The following is a 27,655-nucleotide window of genomic DNA, read 5'->3' on the forward strand; positions in this document are numbered from 1 at the left end:
GTGTGTCGGAGAGAGATGTGAGTGTGTCGGAGAGCTGTGAGTGTGTCGGAGAGAGCTGTGAGTATGTCGGAGAGAGCTGTGGGTGTGTGGGAGAGAGTGATGGGGATGTCAGAGAGAGCTGTGGGTGTGTCAGAGAGAGCTGTGGGTGTGTCAGAGAGAGCTGTGGGTGTGTCGGAGAGGGTTGTGAATGTGTCAGAGAGAGATGTGGGTGTGTCGGAGAGAGATGTGAATGTGTCAGAGAGAGATGTGAGTGTGTCGGAGAGGGTTGTGAATGTGTCGGAGAGAGCTGTGGGTGTGTCGGAGAGAGATGTGGGTGTATCGGAGAGAGATGTGAGTGTATCGGAGAGAGATGTGAGTGTGTCGGAGAGGGTTGTGAATGTGTCGGAGAGAGCTGTGGGTGTGTCGGAGAGAGATGTGGGTGTATCGGAGAGAGATGTGAGTGTGTCGGAGAGAGATGTGAGTGTGTCGGAGAGGGTTGTGAATGTGTCAGAGAGCTGTGGGTGTGTCGGAGAGAGCTGTGGGTGTGTCGGAGAGAGATGTGAGTGTGTCGGAGAGGGTTGTGAATGTGTCGGAGAGAGCTGTGGGTGTGTCGGAGAGAGATGTGGGTGTATCGGAGAGAGATGTGAGAGTGTCGGAGAGAGATGTGAGTGTGTCGGAGAGGGTTGTGAATGTGTCAGAGAGCTGTGGGTGTGTCGGAGAGAGCTGTGGGTGTATCGGAGAGAGATGTGAATGTGTCGGAGAGAGATGTGAGTGTGTCGGAGAGAGATGTGAGTGTGTCGGAGAGAGATGTGGGTGTGTCGGAGAGAGATGTGGGTGTGTCGGAGAGAGATGTGGGTGTATCGGAGAGAGATGTGAGTGTGTCGGAGAGCTGTGAGTGTGTCGGAGAGAGCTGTGGGTGTGTCGGAGAGAGCTGTGGGTGTGTCGGAGAGAGATGTGAATGTGTCGGAGAGAGATGTGAGTGTGTCGGAGAGAGATGTGAGTGTGTCGGAGAGAGATGTGAATGTGTCGGAGAGAGATGTGAGTGTGTCGGAGCGGGTTGTGAATGTGTCGGAGAGAGATGTGAGTGTGTCGGAGAGAGATGTGAATGTGTCGGAGAGAGATGTGAGTGTGTCGGAGAGGGTTGTGAATGTGTCGGAGAGAGATGTGAGTGTGTCGGAGAGGGTTGTGAATGTGTCGGAGAGAGATGTGAGTGTGTCGGAGAGAGATGTGAGTGTGTCGGAGAGAGATGTGAATGTGTCGGAGAGAGATGTGAGTGTGTCGGAGAGGGTTGTGAATGTGTCGGAGAGAGATGTGAGTGTGTCGGAGAGAGATGTGAGTGTGTCGGAGAGAGATGTGAGTGTGTCGGAGAGAGATGTGAATGTGTCGGAGAGAGATGTGAGTGTGTCGGAGAGGGTTGTGAGTGTGTCGGAGAGAGATGTGAGTGTGTCGGAGAGAGATGTGAGTGTGTCGGAGAGAGATGTGAGTGTGTCGGAGAGAGATGTGAATGTGTCGGAGAGAGATGTGAGTGTGTCGGAGAGGGTTGTGAATGTGTCGGAGAGAGATGTGAGTGTGTCGGAGAGAGATGTGAGTGTGTCGGAGAGAGATGTGAATGTGTCGGAGAGAGATGTGAGTGTGTCGGAGAGGGTTGTGAATGTGTCGGAGAGCTGTGAGTGTGTCGGAGAGCTATGGGCAGAAATAGATAGTTGGCTCTGAGAAAGGATGGGACTTGGAGAACAGGGAGACATGGGCACTGGAGTGCGAGAACGAGGTGAGAAAAGACTGAGATAACAGGTGTGGTGGGTAGTGATAGAGAGGCTGTGACACGTGTTGTTGACAGATTCATTTTGCTGGTTTTAATATCTACAGAAGCAAACAGGATCCACTTGTCGACAGTTGCAAACGCCTGACCAACACACGTAGGACCACGACAACAATGATGAGTCAGAGAGAGTCAGAATTGAGCAGAGAGGCATCTATGCCTCCTGCTCCAGAGCAGTACCAACTGACTCGGGGTCACTGCACTCCTGAGATGGGGCTACCCATAACACCGAGATTGCCAGTCACATGGAGGACAGGCTGTGTGAGACCCAGAGGGTGGTGGGGGAAGCAGTGAACTCTCAGCCATGGCCGCTGGCAGGCTGTTCTCCCAGCAGCCAGTATGTTCTCATCTTCCCTTTCCCCTGAAAAACAAGAGCACATGGTTTTAGCTGCCCCAGGACGGACCGGGTTAACCCGCCTGGTTGCATCACAGTTGGTAATGCCAATTCCAAAACACACAAACACAACATGGATAATATGAAGGGAACTTCACTCTGTGTCTGACCCTGGGAGTGTGTGATGGGACGGTGCGGAGGGAGCTTCACTCTGTGTCTGACCCTGGGAGTGTGTGATGGGACGGTGTGGAGGGAGTTTCACTCTGTGTCTGACCCCGGGAGTGTGTGATGGGATGGTGCGGAGGGAGCTTCACTCTGTGTCTGACCCTGGGAGTGTGTGATGGGACGGTGTGGAGGGAGTTTCACTCTGTGTCTGACCCCGGGAGTGTGTGATGGGATGGTGCAGAGGGAGCTTCACTCTGTGTCTGACCCTGGGAGTGTGTGATGGGACAGTGTAGAGGGAGTTTCACTCTGTGTCTGACCCTGGGAGTGTGTGATGGGAAAGTGTAGAGGGAGCTTCACTCTGTGTCTGACCCCGGGAGTGTGTGATGGGACGGTGTAGAGGGAGCTTCACTCTGTGTCTGACCCTGGGAGTGTGTGATGGGACGGTGTAGAGGGAGATTCACTCTGTGTCTGACCCCGAGAGTGTGTGATGGGAAGGTGTGGAGGGAGTTTCACTCTGTGTCTGACCCCGGGAGTGTGTGTTGGGACAGTGTAGAGGGAGCTTCACTCTGTGTCTGACCCCGGGAGTGTGTGATGGGATGATGCGGAGGGAGCTTCACTCTGTGTCTGACCCCAGGAGTGTGTGATGGGATGGTGCGGAGGGAGCTTCACTCTGTGTCTGACCCCGGGAGTGTGTGATGGGACGGTGCGGAGGGAGCTTCACTCTGTGTCTGACCCCGGGAGTGTGTGATGGGATGGTGCGGAGGGAGCTTCACTCTGTGTCTGACCCCGGGAGTGTGTGATGGGACGGTGTGGAGGGAGTTTCACTCTGTGTCTGACCCCGGGAGTGTGTGATGGGATGGTGCGGAGGGAGCTTCACTCTGTGTCTGACCCTGGGAGTGTGTGATGGGACGGTGTGGAGGGAGTTTCACTCTGTGTCTGACCCCGGGAGTGTGTGATGGGATGGTGCAGAGGGAGCTTCACTCTGTGTCTGACCCTGGGAGTGTGTGATGGGACAGTGTAGAGGGAGTTTCACTCTGTGTCTGACCCTGGGAGTGTGTGATGGGAAAGTGTAGAGGGAGCTTCACTCTGTGTCTGACCCCGGGAGTGTGTGATGGGATGGTGCGGAGGGAGCTTCACTCTGTGTCTGACCCTGGGAGTGTGTGATGGGACGGTGTGGAGGGAGTTTCACTCTGTGTCTGACCCCGGGAGTGTGTGATGGGATGGTGCAGAGGGAGCTTCACTCTGTGTCTGACCCTGGGAGTGTGTGATGGGACAGTGTAGAGGGAGTTTCACTCTGTGTCTGACCCTGGGAGTGTGTGATGGGAAAGTGTAGAGGGAGCTTCACTCTGTGTCTGACCCCGGGAGTGTGTGATGGGACGGTGTAGAGGGAGCTTCACTCTGTGTCTGACCCTGGGAGTGTGTGATGGGACAGTGTAGAGGGAGTTTCACTCTGTGTCTGACCCTGGGAGTGTGTGATGGGAAAGTGTAGAGGGAGCTTCACTCTGTGTCTGACCCCGGGAGTGTGTGATGGGATGGTGCGGAGGGAGCTTCACTCTGTGTCTGACCCTGGGAGTGTGTGATGGGACGGTGTGGAGGGAGTTTCACTCTGTGTCTGACCCCGGGAGTGTGTGATGGGATGGTGCAGAGGGAGCTTCACTCTGTGTCTGACCCTGGGAGTGTGTGATGGGACAGTGTAGAGGGAGTTTCACTCTGTGTCTGACCCTGGGAGTGTGTGATGGGAAAGTGTAGAGGGAGCTTCACTCTGTGTCTGACCCCGGGAGTGTGTGATGGGACGGTGTAGAGGGAGCTTCACTCTGTGTCTGACCCTGGGAGTGTGTGATGGGACGGTGTAGAGGGAGATTCACTCTGTGTCTGACCCCGAGAGTGTGTGATGGGAAGGTGTGGAGGGAGTTTCACTCTGTGTCTGACCCCGGGAGTGTGTGATGGGACAGTGTAGAGGGAGCTTCACTCTGTGTCTGACCCCGGGAGTGTGTGATGGGATGATGCGGAGGGAGCTTCACTCTGTGTCTGACCCCAGGAGTGTGTGATGGGATGGTGCGGAGGGAGCTTCACTCTGTGTCTGACCCCGGGAGTGTGTGATGGGATGGTGCGGAGGGAGCTTCACTCTGTGTCTGACCCCGGGAGTGTGTGATGGGATGATGCGGAGGGAGCTTCACTCTGTGTCTGACCCCGGGAGTGTGTGATGGGACGGTGTAGAGGGAGCTTCACTCTGTGTCTGACTCCGGGAGTGTGTGATGGGACGGTGCGGAGGGAGCTTCACTCTGTGTCTGACCCCGGGAGTGTGTGATGGGACAGTGTAGATGGAGCTTCACTCTGTGTCTGACCCCGGGAGTGTGTGATGGGACAGTGTAGAGGGAGCTTCACTCTGTGTCTGACCCCGGGAGTGTGTGATAGGACAGTGTAGAGGGAGCTTCACTCTGTGTCTGACCCCGGGAGTGTGTGATGGGACAGTGTAGAGGGAGCTTCACTCTGTGTCTGACCCCGGGAGTGTGTGATAGGACAGTGTAGAGGGAGCTTCACTCTGTGTCTGACCCCGGGAGTGTGTGATGGGACAGTGTAGAGGGAGCTTCACTCTGTGTCTGACCCCGGGAGTAAATGATGGGATGATGTGGAAGGAGTTTCGCTCTGTTTCTGACCCTTTTTTTTTACAAAATCATTTATTACAAATAGCAGTGCTATACAATATATACAAAACAGTGGCAAACACAATTACTTCACTACAAATAGACAATAGACATTACACCAAAATGTCCCCATCTCTATCCACGATGGCATTTACACCCCGTGGAGCCCAACGGTCTTGAAACTCCTCTAACGTTGCCGTGGACTGCGCGTGTTCTTTTTCAATATTTACCCGGGCATGAACATACCCCCTAAACATTGCCAGGCAGTCTGCCCGGGGAGATCCTCCCGCCACCCGTTTCCAAGACCCTCGGATGGTGGATTTCGCCAGCCCCAGGAGCAAGTTTACAAGGACATCCTCATCCCTCCATGCTCCCCTCCTTACTGGATTACCATATATAAATAGGGTGGGGCTAAAATGCAGCCAGAAGGCGAGAAGCAGCCCACGTAAATACGCAAAAAGAGGCTGCAGCCTCACACACTCAATGTACACGTGGTACACGATCTCCTCCAGCCCACAGAAGTGATATGCGGGTGGGAGATCCGTGTACAATCTAAATTGTCAACCTGAAATTATTAACCTGCTCAGTTGAGGAAAAACACCAGAGACATGAAATTACCCCTGAAACAATTTTTATTCAGAGAGGAGTTCACAGCCCCACGCACTTCGGGCGTAAGGTAGCCAACTCCCAATTTGTCGGTTTACAAAGGTCATACGTATACCCAAAAGCAGGGTACTACATTCACAAATATGGTTACCGATTCAAATTCATCAATTGATTGGCTATTGCATAGCTAAGCACGCGAAATACTCGGAATAAGCATAGACGACGCAAGCAAAATACTCGAAATAGGTATAGAGCTCAAAATACTTTGCCGAACACATTGTCTTGTGGTTGCAAGGTTCCTCTTTGTGGTTGCCACATGCTGTCTGGCATCTTATTTTAGCTACCTCTTCCCTGTCCTCCTACACTTCCCCAATGACGTATCCTCTCCCTGGTCCTGTCTACATATTTTGCTACACTTACCCCTCACCCACCCCTTCTATACATACCCCTTACCCTCTTCACATTCTCATTCCCTCCTGTGATCATGAAATGATCACTAAAGAGCTTATTGCAGGGCACCACTCTATGCAGCACCCTCCAGCCGAGATCCCCCAGGTGCATGGGAAGAACCCCCTTGTAATCCCCTTCCAATGGGGACCCTCCTCACCTCCAGGTGGAAAGACCGACGGCCATGGCGTGTCGGGACGGTGGGCAAGGGCAAGGGCAAGGAAGTGGAGGGTCTGGAGCAGCAGCCCATACAGATACCTCCTACTTGCATCCTGAATGGGATTGTGGGTGTCGATGAGAGACGGCTCAAGTTGTGTGGACTCGGCTCCCGGACAAGATTGTGGGGCCTGGGTCTGACAAGCAGCTCGGCCTGAGTCGGTCCACACACCTGAGCCGCACCGACACCCACTGAGGTAGGGCAAGGGTCGGCCAGGACCCTGCCCTCCGCCTGAGGAGGGGATTCCCGGCCTGAGGCGACCATGTTCCAGACTCTCAGTAGGTCCTGATAGAAGCCGGGCAGACTCCGCAAAGCAGCACGGCTGACGCCCTTCATGTCTTCGTGAAGAGAGCAACCCCTCCAGAGGAAGAAAGTCGCCAACACGTGCCACCTGGGAGGGTGCTCGGCGTACAGGAATCTCTGCAGAGTCCTGAGGCGGAGAGCCACCAGCCGCGTTCGAACGCACACCAGCGACTATCTGCCCTCTCCCACTGGGAGACTCAAGACCGCTGCAGAGACCCAGTGTTTCCTGGTGCCCCAGAAAAAGTCCACTAACTTCCTCTGCATTCTCGCTACAAACGGGGCAGGAGGGGCCAAGGTGACCATCCGGTACCACAATATTGAGGCCACCAGCTGGTTTATGACCACCACCCTGCCTCGATAGGAAAGCACCCTGAGAAGGCCTGACCAGCGCCCCAGCTGGGCCATGACTTTCGTCTCCAGGTCCAGTCAGTTCGCCAGCCGGGTCTCCCCAGAAGGACTCAGGTAGACTCCCAGATAGAGGAAACGTCTAGTGCTCCACTCGAAAGCTCTCATCTCCTCTGGCAGGGAGTCCACCTGCCACTGACCCACTAAGAGTCCGGAACATTTCACCCAGTTGATCCTAGAGGAAGATGCCACCGAGAAAATTTCTTGGCACTTGTGCATCCTCCACAGGTCATTGGGATCTGTCATCATGAGGAGTACATCATTGGCGTAGGCCGACAGGACGACCTCCATGTCCGGTTCACGCAGAAACAGACCTGTCTGCCTTCGCTGAAGAAGGCTCAGGAATGGTTCGACACAGATCGCGTACAATTGACCGGACATGGGGCACCCCTGACGTACTCCTGTCCTGAAGGGAATGGGCGCTGCCAGTGATCCATTGACCTTAACAAGGCACTCCGCGGCAGAGTATAGGAGCCGAACTCGGGCCACAAAGTGTGGTCCGAGCCCAAAGGCCTGCAGAGTGCCCACCAGGAAACTGTGGTCTACCCGGCCAAACGCCTTCTCCAGGTCAAGAGAGAGAAACGCTGCCCGGGACCCAGTCTCCTGTTGCAGGTGGATCAGGTCCCGTACTAGGTGGCATTGTCCTGGATGGAGCGGCCTGGGACCGTGTAAGATTGGTCAGGATGAATCACCTGTCTCAGTACTGAACCAAGACGGTTGGCTATTGCCCGGGCGAAGATCTTGTAGTCCGCGCACAAGAGGGAGACCGGGCGCCAGTTCTTTAGCAGGCGAAGGTCTCCCTTCTTGGGCAGCAGGACCACAACAGCTCTCCGCCATGAGAGGGGCATTTCCCCAGTGGCTAGGCTCTCCCCTAGAACAAGGCTGTAATCAATCCCCAGGACATCCCAAATAGCCTGATAAAACTCCACACTCAGACCATCTAAGCCAGGGGACTTACGCCTCCGGAGTTGCTGAAGGGCAGTAGACAGCTCCTCCTGAGTCAGGGGTGGTATGGGTTTCCTGCAGGAAACTCACCGCATATCTCCCATCCCTGAGAACTGAGAGATTGTTATATCTGCGGAGAGAGCCCCTGCTACCGTTTACATTTAAACTAGCTATGGTGAGTTTCATATCGGGAGCACACTAGGCCTCAGCACCAGTCCCCTTCCCGCTGAGAGCGGTGGCGCCCTCAGCCGCACTATCCCGAAGAAAACCAAGAATATTCTTTGCTTTCCGGGCCCGACTGCTACCATCGCTACCCTGTGACCCACCATCTCCCGAAGGAGCGAGGCTGCTTTCCACCCTGATGTCCCTCACCAGGTCATCCAGGAAGGATTTCAGCTGCCGTCTGTCATTCCTTGACACAGCATTCCTCTTCCCCTTCCCCTTCCATCCGAGGATGACTCGCAGGGACTTCACCAGCCTCGGCATGCTAGGCCAGCGTAGCGAGGCCAGTTTAGGCCGATGCTTTGCACCCACGGAGGAGTGAATAAACTCTCTGATCTCCTCCACAGGTATCAATGGGGATTTTTCAGGAGGGGTGAGGATGTCCATTGTCTCGCTATCAAAAGAGTCTCCCTCCAGCCCCTAACTGCAGACAGATCTCCCATCTTCCTCCTCATGTGTTGTACAAGGTGGCTGCCCTTGTAACCCACACTGCGCAGCGGGTACCTCCCTCATACCTTCCCGCTCCACCGTCGCATCAGTCTTATCCACAGTTACGACAATGGAGGGAAAATCCCAGGGACTCCCTGCAGGCCATTAGTTGATGGGGTCGGCATGCAGGTTATATCACCCTCCCCAGGAGACAGGCATGAAGGGAACCCCAGCAGCTCTGGTCCGAGGGATTCACCGGCAGCCTGATGCTGACAGTGAGAGAGCTTGGTCTCCTCTCCGCTTGTCCTGTTTAATACATTTGCCTCCAGGGAGGCGCTTACTGCTAAGTCCTGGGTGGAGGGCTCCAGGTCTGTTTTAGTTGTGAAACAGGCCCAGCACTAGCTTCCTGCACAACCACACCACCCACCACAGGACTGGTGGCTACATCTGGGGATTCAGGGTTAGACACACCTTCCACCCGGATTCCCACCTCTTTCTGGGACTCTCCCGCATCTACATTCCCTGCCCTCTTGGGGGAACATTCCCTTCTCCTCTTCAAGCGGGAGGAGCACACAGGTGCGGGATTCACCGATGGAGCGTTACTCTCCGCTTCCATCACCCCGTCCGACTGTGCACTTCCCTGAGCCTCCCGCTCCACTTCAGGGTAAATGGGCATGAGCTCTGCAGTCTCGGGGGCCGACTTCTTCATGTGTTTGGATTTCTTCCTCGCTTTCCTTCCTCGCACAGGCTCCACCCCGTCCCTCGCCTGAACCTCCCTGCACGTAGCCTCAGGATCACCCGCCTGAACCACAGGGGTAGGAGCAGAGACTGGAACAGACATAGGAATAGGGACAGGGTAGAGACAGGGTCAGGGGCAGGAGCAGGGGCCGGTACAGGTGTAGGAGCAGGAATGGGATCAGGGGCAGAGGTAGCTGGGGCACTAGTTCCCGAAGTGGACTCCCTGGGTTTTCGGGTGCTAGGACAGTCCCTCAGAAAGTGTCCCACCTCCCCACACGCATGGCACCGTGGGCGCTCAGAGCTCCAATACACCTGATAATCTACCCCCTCGTGCCGGACAGTAAACCGACCCTCAACTTCGTCCTCCCTTTCCAGCTGCATGAATACCTGTCGCCGGAAAGAGATTAGGGTACGGAGGGTGCGTCTCCTGAATTTGTGCCTGATGGCAGTTATTTCTGACCGTACTTGCCCCAAGCATGCTAGTGCGGGAAGCAGGTCCTCGTTGGGGATGAAAGGCTTTACATGACCGAGGATGAAGCGTTGTGTGGGAGCCGTCACCAGCTCCATCTGTAAAAAGATGATTTCCACCGTGATCCCCCTACTGAGGGCCCGATGCACCAACTCATCATTCCTCATCATTGCCTTCCTGAACTCTTTCTCAGTGGCCAAAACACCATCTCTCCCCAACAAGTCCTCCATAGCCTCTGTGCACTTTTCCAGGGTAGTTCCAGTTCGCAAAATACATTGCATCCCGCGTTCAACTTTCACCGTCCGAAACAGGGCGTTGTCCAAGGCTGGAGAGGCAGTCGCCTTTGCATAACTCCCCGAAGGCCTGCGAATCCGTGGAGACCGGTCCGGCATGTTGCTTCTGTGTCCCAATCGAGAACTAGATGGTGGTGCTGCTTATAAAGACCTGGAGCGAGCTGAGTAACTGGCTGGAAAAATTTGTACTCGACGGTACCTTGCTGGCTCAGTGCCAGAAATTCCAACACCAGGAAAGGCTCCATTAGTCCTGCTGAACTTCCAGGCCGTGAGAGGTCGAGACGTCTCAAACAATGCTTCGGCTCCTAAACCGAACGTGAGTCACGACGATAGAGATGGAAGGAGGTTGTCCCGATGTCAGTGGGGGAACACCGGCGTTTGTCTCCAGTTTTTGGAGCGACCTGGCTTCCTGGCGAGTTGCCAGCGGCCACAGCTGGGTGCTACGCAGTTAGCGGCCGTCAACGAACCCCGTCCAAACTGGCAGAAAATCTCCAAACGAAGCTTCCACACTAAACCAGCTGCTCACTTAGATGTCCAAGAGATGTTTCAAACCAACTGCAAAGTAACTCACGACCTTCATACAGCAGATTTTCCTCGATTTCTCCCAGCACAATCAGAACAGCTCCACTCTGTGTCTGACCCCGGGAGTGTGTGATGGGACGGTGTGGAGGGAGGTTCACTCTGTGTCTGACCCCGGGAGTGTGTGATGGGACGGTGTGGAGGGAGTTTCACTCTGTGTCTGACCCCGGGAGTGTGTGATGGGACAGTGTAGAGGGAGTTTCACTCTGTGTCTGACCCCGGGAGTGTGTGATGGGACAGTGTAGAGGGAGTTTCACTCTGTGTCTGACCCCGGGAGTGTGTGATGGGACAGTGTAGAGGGAGTTTCACTCTGTGTCTGACCCCGGGAGTGTGTGATGGGACAGTGTAGAGGGAGTTTCACTCTGTGTCTGACCCCGGGAGTGTGTGATGGGACAGTGTAGAGGGAGTTTCACTCTGTGTCTGACCCCGGGAGTGTGATGGGATGGTGTAGAGGGAGTTTCACTCTGTGTCTGACCCCGGGAGTGTGATGGAACGGTGTAGAGGGAGTTTCACTCTGTGTCTGACCCCGGGAATGTGTGATGGGACGGTGTAGAGGGAGTTTCACTCTGTGTCTGACCCCGGGAGTGTGATGGGACGGTGTGGAGGGAGTTTCACTCTGTGTCTGATCCCGGGAGTGTGATGGGACGGTGTGGAGGCTATTACAGTTTGTGGGTTCAAGGCACTCACCTTCATTTCGATATCGCCTCGCAAATCAACCACAAAACAGCTGAACTGCTCCAGCACGTCCTTTGTGGCAGAGGAAATGTGGATCTTAAGGGCTGGAGAGAAAGAGATGAGACTGTGTTAAAGGAATTAGCTCTGTTTCTGGTGAGCTGGGTGCCTGACTGGAAGGACACTGGTTCAAGCCCAGCTCCAGAGGAAAGAGCTTGTGGACAGCGTAGGAGTGAGGGATCATTGCACTGTGGGAAGGGTAGTGAGGGGGAAGATGGTGAGGAGGGAATGCTATGGGAGGAGCTGAGGAGGGAATGCCATACTGCAAGGGGCAGAAAAGAGGGAGGACCATGCTGTGAGCACCAGTTAGGAGTGAACTCTCTGGGAGGGGCAGGGAGAAAGGAGTAAAATCCTGTCAATTGGAGCTGCCGTGGGAACGCTATCCTGTGTCCTCAGAGGCCAGCACCATGTCACCACCGTACTGACACCGAGGGAGAGGGCATTTTGTTCCTGAGACCCTGAGTCTCAGCCAACCCCCACCCGGCTCTGAATGACACAGGTTCACAGAACAGGATGGAAGACTGAGGGTGCTCAGCACAATGGGGTGGGGGCAGTGCAGTGGTAAATGGGTGGAGATGGTGTGTGGGGGGGGGAGACGGTGTGTAGTGGAGATGGACTGTGGGGGGAGACGGTGAGTGGGGGAGACGGTGTGTAGTGGAGATGGTCTGTGTGGGGAGACGGTGAGTGGGGGGAGACGGTGAGTGGGGGGGCAGACGGAGTGGGGGGGAGACAGAGTGCTAGTGGGCACCGTGACCGACTGCTGTACCTTCACCGTTGGACTCCATGCGAGAGGCCGTGTTCACTGTGTCCCCAAACAGGCAATAGCGAGGCATCTTTAATCCCACCACACCTGCGCACACTGGCCCTGCAAACAGAACAGAGGGGCTTGAACAACCTTTGAACCCCTGACTAATGAAGAACCCATCAACCTCTGCTTTAAATGTACCCAATGATTTTGCCTCCACAGCTGTCTGTGGCAATTAATTCCACAGGTTCACCACCCTCTGGCTAAAGACATTCCTCCTCATCTCTGTTCTAAAGGGACGTTCTTCTGTTCTGAGACAGTCCATATCCACTCTATCTAGATCTTTCAGTGAGATCACCCCTCATTCTTCTAAACTCTAGCAAAGGTCTGAAGCCATTAAATGCTCCTCATATATTAACCCTTTCATTCTCATAATGGGGATCATTCTCATAAATCTCCTCTGGATCTTCCTACGATATTGGGGCCAAAACTGCTCACAATAGACCAAATGTGATCTGACCAACCCTTTATAAAGTCTCAGCATTACTTCTTGCTTTTATATCCTAGTCCTCTCGAAATGAATCCCAACATTGCATTTGCCTTCCTTACTACCAACTCAACCTGCAATTAACTTTTAGGAAATCCTACACTGGGACACCCAAGTCCCTTTACACCCGTCGGTAAAACAATCTATGTCTTTATTCCTCTTACCATAGCTTTGCACACCTTCCCAGCTCTGCCCACCCATGAGAGTGACCAAGGTGAACGCAGCAGTGACCGAGATCGTGAGAGGGTTATTCCAGCAACTGCCCTCTCACACAATGAGCCTGCCCCTGGGTGATCCCAAGAACTCATGGCAGCCGCCGGGAATCTCTTCAGCTGGTTGGTGGTGCCATCCGCATCAGACTTTGAGGCGAGTGGTCCCGGGTTCGAATCCTGCCAGCTCCTAGGACACTTACCATCCGTGTTGGGTTGAGCATCGAGCTAGCAACTCGGCCTCGTGTGAAACAGATAAACGCTGAAGAAGCAGCAAGCTTGCAGCCAGAAGGTGTGGGAAGGACCAACAACTGAGAATCTCACTGAGAGCCTGGGCAGAGCTGAAGGCAACGTCCCTTCAACTGAACTGCAAGGAGCACAGCCGCGAGGGACAGAGGGAGACGTTGATGGGGAGAGAGTGAGTGGTGTGAAGGCCCGAGAACCTTCCATGAATCGCTATCTGATTTCCTTTCACCTTAAGCAACAAACGCACTTCTGGAGGAACTCGTCAGGTCGAGCAGCTTCTCTGGGAGGGTCAATGATCTCATATAAAGTCAATTCTAGTGCATGAGTGCAAAGGAGAATGAAATAATTGTTACTCCAGACCCGATGCAGCACAGTAAGGTAAAGAACACAATAATAATGGTGGTAGAGGCAGATACATTTGGGGCATTTAGAGGCTCTTTGTTCGGCGCACGGAAGAATAGAAAATAGGTTGAAGAGCCTGCACTGTTCTAAGTTCTGTGTCTATGCTCAGCGTTTGTCTGTTTCATACGAGGCCGAGTTGTATGTGACTGATGAAGGCCAGCATGCCAGAAGGCTTTTCTCATCCCCCTGTCTACCTGTGACACTACTCGACCTTACTCTGCAAACAGAAAACTTCAGGATTCAACATTCAAAATTGTTTGAGTTGAGTTGAGGCTGGTTCATTGGCTATATTTAAGAGGAAGTTAGATATGGCCCTTGTGGATAAAGGGATTGGGGGGTATGGCGAGAAAGCAGGTACAGGGTATTGAGTTGGATGATCAGCCATGATCATACTGAATGGCAGTGCAGGCTCGAAGGGCCGAATGGCCTACTCCTGCACCTATTTTCAATGTTTCTATGTTTAGCGTCATTTCCAGCAGAAAGGAGTGTAACGGAAAATGAAGTAATTGTTACTCTGGATCTGATGCAACACCAAGGATACAATAAGATAAAGAACACAATAAATATAAATACACAAGATAGTTTACATACATTGATTGGTTTTATGTCCATAAGCTGACACTAGACAGAGGAGTGTCTGTACATTAATGTGACTCTGACAGGAAATGACAATGGTTGAGGGTGTGAAGGGATGGGTTCTGGGCGGGGATGTTGGTCAGCCTGACTGATAGATAGATAGATAGATAGATAGATAGATAGATAGATAGATACTTTATTCATCCCCATGGGGAAATTCAACTTTTTTTTCCAGTGTCCCATACACTTGCTGTAGCAAAACTAATTACATACAATACTTAACTCAGTAAAAAAATATGATATGCATCTAAATCACCGTCTCAAAAGCATTAATAGCTTTTAAAAAGTTCTTAAGTCCTGGAGGTAGAATTGTAAAGCCTAATGGCATTGGGGAGTATTGACCTCTTCATCCTGTCTGAGGAGCATTGTATCGATAGTAACCTGTCACTGAAACTGCTTCTCTGTCTCTGGATGGTGCTATGTAGAGGATGTTTAGAGTTATCCATAATTGACCGTAGCCTACTCAGCGCCCTTCGCTCAGCTACCGATGTTAAACTCTCCAGTACTTTGCCCACGACAGAGCCCGCCTTCCTTACCAGCTTATTAAGACGTGAGGCGTCCCTCTTCTTAATGCTTCCTCCCCAACACGCCACCACAAAGAAGAGGGCGCTCTCCACAACTGACCTATAGAACATCTTCAGCATCTCACTGCAGACATTGAATGACACCAACCTTCTTAGGAAGTACATTCGACTCTGTGCCTTCCTGCACAAGGCATCTGTGTTGGCAGTCCAGTCAAGTTTCTCGTCTAACTGTACTCCCAGATACTTGTAGGTCTTAACCTGCTCCACACGTTCTCCATTAATGATCACTGGCTCCATATGGGGCCTAGATCTCCTAAAGTCCACCACCATCTCCTTGGTCTTGGTGATACTGCTGGGGGAAATGACTGTTTTTGAGTCTGGTGGTCCTGGCGTGGATGCTATGCAGCCTCCTCCCTGACGGGAGTGGGACAAACAGTCCACGAGCAGGGTGGGTGGGATCCTTCATGATGTTACTGGCCCTTTCCCAGCACCTTTCTGTATCTATGTCCTTGATGACATACCCACCCACCATCAGGCAAGAGGTACCAAGCATGAAGACAAGGACTGTTAGGATGGGAAATGGCTTCTTCCACCAGGCCGTGAGGCTGTCGAACTCTCTGCCACCACCCGGGTCAGATCGTGTATGAAATGCCAGTAGTGTTTACTGCTTACTTTTTAACGTGTGTCATAAATGCACCTTATTACTTGTTAAGTTATTTGTGTTAATATTACCTCCAGTGTTGCGTGTGAGTTATATGTACTGTGTTGTGCACCTTGGTCCAGAGGAACACCGTTTCGTTCGGCTGTTTACGTGTGTACGGTCAAATGACCATAAATTTGGACTTGAACTTGATTTGTGTCCCCCCCACCACCATGCAACAGATGCTATTTGACACACTGAGTTCCTCCAGCAGATTATCTGTTGCTCCAGATTCCAGCGTCTGCAGACTCTGGTGTCTCTAATTCTTCTTACTGTCTATTTGGTGCACTGTATACACTTTAAACCACTGTTTATAATGCTGTTTACATTGTAAATGCATCTTGGTGTTTATGTACGCTTGCACATTTTATTCCATATCCATACTTTAATGTGTACTTTAATAATTACTTTATTCTTTATCAACGTTGAATGTTTCTTTCGTTGCATTTCACAGCCCAACCAAAACACCGCAGCTAATCTCCAAACACAAGAGATTCTGCAGATGCTAGAAATCCATAGAAACTCACACAAAATTCTGGAGGAACTCAGCAGGTCAGGCGGCTGACCTACGGAGATGAATAAGCGGTCGATGTTTCGGGCTGAGACCCTTCGTCAGGACTGGAAAGGAAGGGAGGAAGATGCCAGAATGGGAAGTGGGCAGAGGGCAAGGAGTACAATCCACAAGGTGGTGGGCGAAGCCAGGTGGAGGGGAGAAGAAGGTAGAAGCTGGGATGTGATAGGCCAAAAAGTTAAAGAACAAGGAATCTGATAGGAGAGGAGAGTGGATCATGGGAGAAAGGGAGGAGGAGGGGCACCAGGGGGAGGAAGAGAAGTAGGCAAATAGCAAATTACAAATATATGTAAATGTACGTAGCAAATGAAGTTGGTCCTTGATCACTGTTACTGACACGACCAGCACACTCTCTGGCCCTCATCTAGAAACCAGAACAACACGGGAACATGCCCAATACACCCATGAAGTTGTGGCAAACTAATGAAACGAGTAGTCCCATTCCCAAACCAGAGCAGCCGGGGGATACCCATGTGTTCATGGGGAGAATGCACGAACTCCTTACAGGCAGCAGAGGGAACTGAACCTAGGTCGCTGGGGCTGTAAAGCGTTGTGCTAACCGTTACTCTACCGCGCACGGTCTCACTGTACTGTGTAATAAAACAATCTGTATGGATGAGAGTTCTTCACTGTGTTTCAGTACATGTGACAATAATTAGCCAATTTGCTCAGCCTTCCCTGAACCTATCCCTGTTGCTGTGTTCCCATTTCCCTGGCCTGTCCCAGCCCGATGCTGTGATGGCCGGTGCTCCTTACCCGTATGGATTCCAATCCTGAGCCTCAGCTGCTGGTCTGGCCGATGGCGAGTTTTGAACGTTTTGACAGCCTCCAGTAGGGCGAGGGACATCCGGGCCACTTCCCGGGCGTGGAGCTTCCCGTTCCGCTCCGGCAGGCCGGACACCACCATGTAGGCATCTCCAATCGTCTCCACCTGCGAGTCCCACAGAGGAGGAGAGAGGGAGAGGGGAAGGGGGGGGAAGAGAGGGGGGAGAGGTGGAGAGGGAGAGAGGGGGAGAGGGGGGAGGGGGAGAGAGGGGGAGGGGAGAGAGGGGGAGGGGAGAGAGGGGGAGGGGGAGACAGGGAGGGGGAGAGAGGGAAAGAGAGAGAGAGAGAGCATTATTTTCAGCGTGTGCAAATGGGGAGGATGAGAGAACAGAAAGAGAAGAAAGAAGAAAGGGATAAGATAAAGGGGAAGTCTCTAGTGGGAAGGGGAAGGAGAGCAGGGGAGAGAGGGCAGCAGAGAGAGGGGAGATGAGAGAGATAAGAGGGGAGAGGGGGTGAAACCATCCGGTTGGTGGGAGAACGGAAAATTTCTGGAAAGAATGGGGAGAGGAGGAAGAGTGGGAAAAAATTAATAGAGGGACTAGCAGCTGGGAAGGGAGAAAATGGGGAGAGCAGGAAGAAAGGGAGAGGGGACAGGGAGGAGGAGGGCAAGACATGAGGAACAGGGATGGAAGGCAACAAGGCAGGAAATGAGAGACCAATCGATTCGCAGAGAGAGAGAGAGCGAGAGAGCTTTGCACAGATCGGGTTGAAGAGTTTTAAAAAGGAGCATTTCACAGGGCTCAGTGGCAGACCAATTGATTCATGATTCATTAGCAGGAGCAAATAAATGTAAAGCAGGGTCGAAGCAGAGCGGCCACGGTGTGAACGGACCGGTGTAGGAGGGGGAAATTGAGGCTTTAGCTCAAGAGGCTTCGGTGAGGAGGCACAGGAAAGTAGCAGGCAAGGCTTTTGTAGTGGTTGAATAAAACTGAATTACAGCTAACTAAACAAAGGGATGAATCAGGGTCAGGTGACGTGCTGTAGCCACATGATGTGGGAGCTGGTGGATCCCATTGTGGTTCCTGGTGACCACATCTGCAGCAAGTGTTGGCTGCTCGAGGAACTCGGGCTCAAAGTTGATGACCTGGAATCTGAGCTTCAAACACTGCGGCACATCAGGGAGGGGGAGAGTTATCTGGATTCTCTGTTTCAGGAGGTAGTCACACCCGTTAGATTAGCTACCTTAGATTTGGTCTGTGGTCAGGGACATGAGGGTGTGACTGTGAGTGAGGCGGGTAGTGGGATACAAGAGACAGGGCTGGAGGAGCCTCAGCCTTCAAGCTAGTCCAACAGGTCTGAGATTCTTGCTCCCTGTGTGGATGAGAGTGGGGGCTGTAGGAAGGATGAGCAACCTAACTCACCATTAGGTCAGGGAGCCATTTATTAGGGCTGAGAGACAAGAACTGTAGTGGTAATTGGGGATAGTATCATCAGGGGAATAGACAAGAGTTCTCTGTCATGAGGATAGAGCATCCCAGAGGCGGTGTTACCTGCCTGGTGCCTGGGTTCAGGACATCATATCTGACCTGCAGAGGAATTTGCAGTGGGAGGGGAAAGATCCAGTTCTCGTGGCCCATGTGGGTATCAACAACATAGGTAAAATGAGGAAAGAGGTTCTGCTGAGGGAATTTGAGCAGCTAGGGACTAAATTAAAAAGTAGAACCAAAAAGGTGGTAATCTCTGGATTACTACCTGGGCCACGTGCAAATTAGCATAAGGGCAAGAAGATTAGAGAGTTAAGTACATGGCTCAAGGACTGGTAAAGGAGAAGTGAGTGTGAATTCATGGGAAATTGGCACCAGTATTGGGGAAGGAGGGAGCTGTACCAATGGGACGGGCTCCACCTGAACTATGATGGGACCTGGATCCTAGTGAATCACATAACTAGGGCTGTGGATAGGGCTTTAAGCTAAATAGTAGGGAGTGGGTTCAACAGATTGGAGAAGTATGGATAAAGTAAAAGAGAAAAGTAACAGTGAAGAAAAGTGCAGTGTGGAAGAGAAAAAGACGCCAAGATTTTAAAAGCACAATGAGTGCAAGGATGCTTCATTTGAATGCCTGTAGTATTTGTAACAAGGTCAGTGACTTGTGGCACAAATCAGTATAAAGGGGTATTATTTAGTGGCCATTACAGAAATGTGGTTGCAGAGTGGACAGAATTGGCAATTAAATATCCAAGGATATCAGGTAATATGGAAGGATAGGCAGGAAGGTAAGGGAGGTGGGGTAGCACCCTTAATTAAAAATGAGATTAGGGCGATAGTGAGAGATGATATAAGATCTAAGGAGCAGAATGTTGAATCCATCTGGGTAGAGATTAGGAGTAGTAAAGGGAAAAATCACTGGTGGGAGTTGTCTATCAGCCACTGAATAACAACATTACAGTGGCCAGGCAATAAGCAGAGGAATATCTGAGGCATGAAAGAATGGAACAGCAGTTATCGTGGGGGACTTCAACGTGCACATAGATTGGCTGGATCAAGTTGGTTGAGATATTCTTGAGGAGGATTTCATAGGATGCATCTGCGATGGCTTTCTTGAACAGCATGTTACTGAACCTACGAGGGAACGTGCCGTCTTAGATCTGGTCCCGTGCAATGAGACAGGTAAAATTAGCAATCTTGTAGTTAGTGATCCCCTTGGAAAGAGTGATCACAGTATGACTGAGTTTCTCATACAACTGGAGGGTGTGATCTAAAAACAGTGTTTTATGCCTAAACAATGGAAACTACAATGGGATGAGGGAGGATTTGGCTGGGAGTACAGGCTATATGATGGGACAGTTGAGGAACAGTGGAAGACTTTCAAAGAGATTTTTCACGGTGTTCAACAAAAGTATATTCCAGTGAAAAGCAAGGACAGTGACGGTGCTAAGAGCCAGCCATGGATAACCAAGGAAATAAAGGAAAGCATCAAACTAAAAGCTCGTGCATACCAATTTGCCAAGATCAGTGGGAATCTGGAAGACTGGGAAAACTTTAAAAAGCACCAAAGAACCACTAAGCGAGCAATAAAGGGAAGATAGATTATGAAAATAAACCAGCACAAAATATAACAACAGATAGTAGAAGTTTTTATAATTATATCAAGTGGAAAAGTGTAGCCAAAGTGAACGTAGGTCCCTTGGAGGATGAAAAGGAGGAATTGATATTGGGTAATGAGGAAATGGCCGAGGCTTTGAATGACTATTTTGTGTCGGTTTTCATGGTGGAGGAAACATCTAAATGTCGAAGAGAGATGATACGGATATGATGGGAGGTGAGGACCTTGATACACTAAAGAGGTAGCAGACAATAGACAATAGGTGCAGAAGTAGACCATTCGGCCCTTCGAGCCTGCAACGCCATTTTGAGATCATGGCTGATCATCTACTATCAATACCCGGTTCCTGCCTTGTCCCCATATCCCTTGATTCCCCTATCCATAAGATACCTATCTAGCTCCTTCTTGAAAGCATCCAGAGAATTGGCCTCCACTACCTTCCGAGGCAGTGCATTCCAGACCCCCACAACTCTTTGGGAGAAGAAGTTTTTCCTTAACTCTGTCCTAAATGACCTACCCCTTATTCTCAAACCATGCCCTCTGGTACTGGACTCTCCCAGCATCTGGAACATATTTCCTGCCTCTATCTTGTCCAATCCCTTAATAATCTTATATGTTTCAATCAGATCCCCTCTCAATCTCCTTAATTCCAGCGTGTACAAGCCCAGTCTCTCTAACCTCTCTGTGTAAGACAGTCCAGACATCCCAGGAATTAATCTCGTGAATCTACTCTGCACTTGCTCTACAGCCAGGATGTCCTTCCTTAACCCTGGAGACCAAAACTGTACACAATACTCCAGGTGTGGTCTCACCAGGGCTCTGTACAAATGCAAGAGGATTTCCTTGCTCTTGTACTCAATTCCCTTTGTAATAAAGGCCAACATTCCATTAGCCTTCTTCACTGCCTGCTGCACTTGCTCATTCACCTTCAGTGACTGATGAACAAGGACTCCTAGATCTCTTTGTATTTCTCCCTTACCTAACTCTACACTGTTCAGATAATAATCTGCCTTCCTGTTCTTACCCCCAAAGTGGATAACCTCACACTTATTCACATTAAACATCATCTGCCAAGTATCTGCCCACTCACCCAGCCTATCCAAGTCACCCTGAATTCTCCTAACATCCTCATCACATGTCACACTGCCACCCAGCTTGGTATCATCAGCAAATTTGCTGATGTTATTCTCAATGCCTTCATCTAAATCGTTGATGTAAATCGTAAACAGCTGTGGTCCCAATACCGAGCCCTGTGGCACCCCACTAGTCACCACCTGCCATTCCGAGAAACACCCATTCACCGCTACCCTTTGCTTTCTATCTGCCAACCAGTTTTCTATCCATGTCAATGTCTTCCCCCCGATGCCCTGAGCTTTGATTTTACCCACCAATCTCCTATGTGGGACCTTATCAAATGCCTTCTGAAAATCGAGGTACACTACATCCACTGGATCTCCCCCGTCTAACTTCCTGGTTACATCCTCGAAAAACTCCAACAGATTAGTCAAGCATGATTTACCCTTGGTAAATCCATGCTGGCTAGGCCCAATCCTATCACTGCTATCTAGATATGCCACTATTTCATCCTTAATAATTGACTCTAGCATCTTCCCCACCACCGATGTCAGGCTGACAGGTCGATAGTTCTCTGTTTTCTCCCTCCCTCCTTTCTTAAAAAGTGGGATAACATTAGCCATTCTCCAATCCTCAGGAACTGATCCTGAATCTAAGGAACATTGGAAAATGATTACCAATGCATCCGCAATTTCCAGGGCCACCTCCTTTAGTACCCTAGGATGCAGACCATCTGGACCTGGGGATTTGTCAGCCTTCAGTCCCATCAGTCTTCTCATCACCGTTTCCTTCCTAATGTCAATCTGTTTCATTTCCTCTGTTACCTTATGTCCTTGGCCCATCCATACATCTGGGAGATTGCTTGTGTCTTCCTTAGTGAAAACAGATCTAAAGTACTCATTAAATTCTTCTGCCATTTCTCTGTTTCCCATAACAATTTCACCCAATTCATTCTTCAAGGGCCCAACGTTGTTCTTAACTATCTTCTTTCTCTTCACATACCTAAAAAAGCTTTTGCTGTCTTCCTTTATATTCCTGGCTAGCTTGCGTTCGTACCTCATTTTTTCTCCCCGTATTGCCTTTTTAGTTAAGTTCTGTTGTTCCTTAAAAACTTCCCAATCATCTGTCCTCCCATTCACCTTAGCTCTGTCATACTTCCCTTTTTTTAATGCTATGCAATCTCTGACTTCCTTTGTCAACCACTGTGGCCCCTTTCCCCCCTTTGAATCCTTCCTTCTCTGGGGGATGAACTGATTTTGCACCTTGTGCATTATTCCCAAGAATACCTGCCATTGCTGTTCCACTGTCTTTTCTGCTAGGCTATCCGTCCAGTCAACTTTGGCCAGCTCCTCCTTCATGGCTCCATAGTTTCCCCTGTTCAACTGCAACACTGATACCTCCGATCTGCCCTTATCCTTCTCAAATTGCAGATAAAAGCTTATCATATTATGATCACTACCTCCTAATGGCTCCTTTACTGCGAGATCGCTTATCAAATCCTGTTCATTACATAACATTAAATCCAGAATAGTCTTGTCCCTGGTCGGCTCTCATACAAGCTGTTCCAAGAATGCATCCCGTAGGCACTCTACAAACTCCCTATCCTGTGGTCCAGCACCAACCTGATTCTCCCAGTTCACCTGCATGTTGAAATCCCCCATAACTACTGCGACATTACCTTTGCCACATGCCAATGTTAACTCCCTATTCAACTTGCACCCAATATCCATGCTACTGTTTGGTGGCCTGTAGACAACACCCATTTGGGTCCTTTTGCCCTTACTGTTCCTCAAGTGCTGAGCAAACTTGGGGACCTAAAGACAGACAAGTCCCCTGGTCCTGGGAATGCATCCCAGGGTACTGAAAGAAATGGCAGAGGTTATAGTTGAGGCTTTGGTGATAATTTACCAAAATTCTCTGGACTTTGGGCAAGTCCTGACAGATTGGAAGAAGGCGAATGTCATGCCACTGTTCAAAAAAGGATGTAGGCAAAAGGCAGGTAACAATAGACCAGTTGTTTAGCATCTGTAGTTGGGAAAATGTTTGAAGCTATCATTGAAGAAGAAATAGCAAGGCATCTGAAATAAATGGATCCATCAGGTAGGTGCAGTGTGGATTCAGCAAAGGCAGGTCCTAATTTTTATATATATTTCAAGCAGTTCCCTCTTTTGTTCCAAAAACATTTTTTGATAAAATAGATTCTTTGATTTTATCTTATGTTTGGAATAATAAAAGCTCTAGAGTGAATAAACTTTTATTACAAAAATCAAAAAAAGATAGAGGACTGGCTTTACCAAACTTTAGATTTTATTATTGGGCAATTAAAAATTCATTATATTACTTTTTGGATTTATGATATAGACGACCAAGATCGCCCTTCATGGTTACAGTTGCAGGAAAATTCAGTAATGGGGTTTTCGTCAGCTTCTTTATTAGGAGCTCCTCTTCCGTTTTCACTCTCTAGAATAGGTAGACAAGCTCTTAACCCTATTGTTAAACATACTTTAAAAATTTGGTTTCAATTTCGTAGATTTTTTGAATTAAATGATTTTTTACTTTCTAGTAATATTTATTCTAATTTCTTTTTTAAACCATCAACTTTGGATAAGGCTTTTTTAACATGGAAAATTAAGGGAATAAAAACTTTTTTAGATTTGTTTTTACAAGACTGTTTAATGTCTTTTTCACAGTTAATGGATAAATACGATATCTCTAATACACATTTTTTCAGGTATTTACAGGTTAGGAATTTCTTACGTGATTTTTTACCGAATTACCCCTTGGCCTGCACTTCAAATTTGGATTCTGTTATTTTTCAGTTTAAACCTTTTCAAAAATGATTAATAGCTATTATTTATAAACAGTTAATGAATGCTCGCATGTCACCTAATGATTGGGTTCAATGTACATGGGAAGTAGAACTTCACATTCACTTTCAGATAATCAATGGAGTAAAATTTATTATTTAGTCAATAATTCATCTATCTGCGCACGCCATATCTTAATTCAGTTTAAGATAGTACATAGGGCCCATATGTCCAAAGATAAATTGGCGCATATTTTTCCTAATATAAACCCTATCTGTGACAGATGTAACGCAGAAATGGCTACTCTAACTCATATGTTTTGGTCATGTGTAAGTTTAAATAATTTTTGGAGGTATGTGTTTGGAATATTATCTAAAGTTATAGATATGGATGTTCAACCTAATCCACTTACAGCAATCTTTGGGATTACTCCAGCGGAAGCAAGCAAAGTGTCTGCTTCCGCCCAACATGTGACAGCTTTTTCAACTTTACTGGCTAGGAGAGCTATTTTGCTACACTGGAAAGAATCTAACCCACCTACTGTTTTTTATTGGCTCTCCTCCATTATGTCATGTCTAAGCTTGGAGAAAATTAGAAGCCGGACATTCGATACATCCTTTAATTTTGAACAAGTCTGGCGACCTTTTATTCAATATTTTCACATGATTAAATTTATTTTTATTTATTTATTTTTCTTTATTCTCTTTGGGGAAAATCCTTATCCATGAAGGTTCGGAGATGTCTGGAAGGATGTGTTTTTTTCTCTCTCTCTCTGTTTTTTCTAATTTTATCCTCAATTGGACTGCCCAATCTTTCTTTTTCTTTCCTTTTTTTTCTCTTTCTTTTTTTTGTTTTTTGTTTCAGTTTAGTTAGTGGGGTTTTTTTTCCCCTTATCAATAAAATTTCCAATCTTTTTTTTATGATTGTTACGAGGAGTAGTAGTTTTTTTTGACCATTGTATATATAACAGCATAATATTTTACTTATTTGATTTTGATATTATATACTTTTTGTTTTTACTATTGCTGTTTATATGTCTTTTATATTATCTACTTGTTAAACTCCTCTTCCGATTTGTATATTCTTTATTTGGGAATCAATAAAAAAGATTGAAAAAATGAAATGAAAAATGAGGGGAACAGATGGATGTTATTTACTTGGATTTACAGAAAGCATTCGATAAGGTGCCACATTAAAGACTTTTCCATAAGGTAAAGATGCATAGAGTTGGGGGTGATGTATTGGCATGGATAGAGAATTGGTTAACCAATAGAAAGCAGAGAGTTGGGATACAGGGGTATTTCTCTGGTTGGCAATCAGTGGTGGGTGGTGTGCCACAGGGGTTGGTGCTGGGCCCGCAACTGTTCACGATATACATTAACGATCTGAAAGAAGGAACTGAGTGTAGTGTATATCTAAGTTTGCTGATGATACTAAATTGAGCGGAAAAGCAAATTATGCAGAAGATATGGACAGTCTGCAGAGAGATATAGATAGGTTAAGTGAGTGGGCAAGGGTCTGGCAGATGGAATACAATGTTGGTAAATGCGAGGTCATTCACTTTGGAAGGAAAAATGAAAGAGCAGATGATTATTTAAATGGTAAAAGATTGTAGCACGCTGCTGTGCAGAGGGACTTGGGAGTGCTTGTGCATGAATCGCAAAAGGTTGGTGTGCAGGTGCAGCAGGGTATCCAGAAGGCAAACGGAATGTTGTCCTTCATTGTAAGAGGGATTGAATTCAACTGCAGGGAGGTTATGCTGCAACTGTACAGGGTACTGGTGAGGCTGCACGTGGGGTACTGCAGGCAGTTCTGGTCTTACTTGAGGAAGGATATACTGGCTTTGGAGGTGGTGAGAGGAGGTTCACCAGGTTGATTCCAGAGATGAGGGGGTTAGACTATGAGGAGAGATTGAGTCTCCTGGGACTATACTTGCTGGAATTCAGTAGAATGAGAGGAGATCTTATAGAAACATTTAAAATTATGAAAGGGATAGATAAGATAGAGGCAGGAAAGTTATTTCCACTGGTAGGTGAGACTAGAACTAGGGGACATAGTAGATTTAGGATGGAGATGAGGAGGAACTGCTTTTCCCAGAGAGTGGTGAATCTGTGGAATTCTCTGCCTAATGGAGGCTACCTCAGAAAATATATTTAAGACAAGGTTGGATAGATTTTTGCATAGTAGTGGAATTAAAGGTTATGGGGAAAAGGCAGGTAGGTGGAGATGAGTCCATGGCCGGATCATCCATGACCTTATTGAATGACAGAACAGGCTCGACGGGCCAGATGGCCTACTTCTATTCCTATTTCTTATGTTCTTATGAAATAGACTGGGGGAGAGACGAGAGAGAGGGTGAAAGGCAAGGAGAGAGAGGAGAGTCAAGGTGAAGTAGGGGAGGCAGAAGGAGATGTAAGTAGAGCAGTCTACTTACCTTGTAAACATCAAAGTTGTCGATAATAGCATCGAAGCAGGTGTAGAGATCATTGAGTAACGTCACCACCTGTAGCCAATTGGAATCAAAAGGGTTAGACGTGCAGAAACTTTCATGCCGGCATTCAGCTGAAGACTGAGGTGTCCACCGGGAGCGAGCAGGACCACAGATAAAACCATTAGAAATTCAACAGCAACATAAGAGCGTTAGGGTGGTGTGTCCGAGACCTAGAAGAAGGTGTGTGTGTGGTGGGGGGGGGGGGTGAGTCTGGGTCCCAGCAGCCATCAATAGGACAGGAAACAAGGCCTGACTCAGGTCATCGACTGGCAACTCCACACATTACGTATTTGAGATTTCAACACGTGACATTTGTCTGGCATTAGTTTGCCACTGATTGACTGTCCTCATGGTGCCCCATCCAATGACTGCCAATCATCAAGTGTTCCCACAGTTGGTTGCTCTTAATCATGATGTCCTGCAGTTGGTTGTCCTTCTTCATGGTGTCCCACCATTGCCTGCTCTTCGACATGGTTTCCCACCATTGGCTGTCTTTTTCTATGGTGTCTCACCATTGGTTGTCTGTCACCATGTTGTCCCACCATTTGTTGCCTGCCCACACGGTGTCCCATCATTGGTTGCCCATCAACATTGTGTTGCACCATTGGTTGCCCATGACCATGAATTCCCACTATTTCTTATCGTTTTTTTAACAAAACTACAAAAGTTTATTTACACAAAAAATACACAAGGTACAAACATTAAGTATTTATAAGACAGTGAATAAATTAAAATAAAAATATGACTATTACTGTGTATAAAATAGTGTGGCTGGTGCTTGCTGCTGGAAGCCTCGTGGCCCAGCTGGGCGTGCTGAGGACACGACTGCAGGGGGGCACACAGCAAGCATCAACCACGCCGCTTTGAAGGAATTGCCTCATTTTCACCGAGCGCTGTTGAGTGTCATCTTTTCCGGAAAGGGTGCCCCTGTGCCAGTGGGGGACGGTGCTCTAGCTGAGAGTGGGGCTGGTCCCCATCCTATCACGGTGGGTGTTGTGAGGGGCTTGGGGTAGTGGAGCAGTTCTGGCTGGCCGAAGAGCCGCCAGCGGGGTGCGCACGCACATCGAGGACCGACCACCCTCTGCGACCGGAAGCCTCAGGACCGCAGCAGAGACCCGATGCCTGCTATCACCATAGAAGTCGTCCACCAGCCTCTTCTGGGTCCTGAAGACAAAAGCTGATCTCCCCCCGCCCATGGAGGCGACCAGCTGATTTATTACAAATGCCCTACCCTGGTATGAGATTGCATAAAGGAGAACTGGCCTGTGTCAGAGCTGGGCAGAGAGCTTTATCTCCAAATCCTGCCAGTCTGCCACCCAGGCCTCCTCCAATGAGCTCAGGTAGACCCCCAAGTAGAGGTGGTGTGTGGTGCTCCACGCAAGGGTCTCAACCCCCCAAGTAGAGGTGGTGTGTGGTGCTCCACGCAAGGGTCTCAACCCCCCCAAGTAGAGGTGGTGTGTGGTGCTCCACGCAAGGGTCTCAACCCGCCAAGTAGAGGTGGTGTGTGGT

General features: G+C 49.3%; 1 protein-coding gene across 4 annotated transcripts in view; it reads right to left on the bottom strand.

Annotated features, from left to right (window-relative positions):
• Positions 1 to 1,806: 1,806 nt before the first annotated feature.
• Positions 1,807 to 27,655, bottom strand: part of LOC140735767 (atrial natriuretic peptide receptor 1-like) — a 312,139-nt gene continuing 286,290 nt past the window's right edge. For all 4 annotated transcript variants that reach the window (XM_073061232.1, XM_073061231.1, XM_073061230.1 and 1 more), the window contains 5 exons: positions 26,090 to 26,158; positions 16,664 to 16,838; positions 12,094 to 12,192; positions 11,283 to 11,374; positions 1,807 to 2,159 (listed from right to left, as the gene is read on the bottom strand). In XM_073061232.1, the coding sequence (XP_072917333.1) occupies positions 2,097 to 2,159; positions 11,283 to 11,374; positions 12,094 to 12,192; positions 16,664 to 16,838; positions 26,090 to 26,158 (498 nt within the window). In that variant the 3' untranslated portion in view covers positions 1,807 to 2,096. The remainder of the gene's footprint in view (positions 2,160 to 11,282; positions 11,375 to 12,093; positions 12,193 to 16,663; positions 16,839 to 26,089; positions 26,159 to 27,655) is intronic.

The sequence above is a fragment of the Hemitrygon akajei genome, chromosome 11 (genome assembly GCF_048418815.1).
Source record: "Hemitrygon akajei chromosome 11, sHemAka1.3, whole genome shotgun sequence".
Classification (NCBI taxonomy): Eukaryota; Metazoa; Chordata; class Chondrichthyes; order Myliobatiformes; family Dasyatidae; genus Hemitrygon; species Hemitrygon akajei.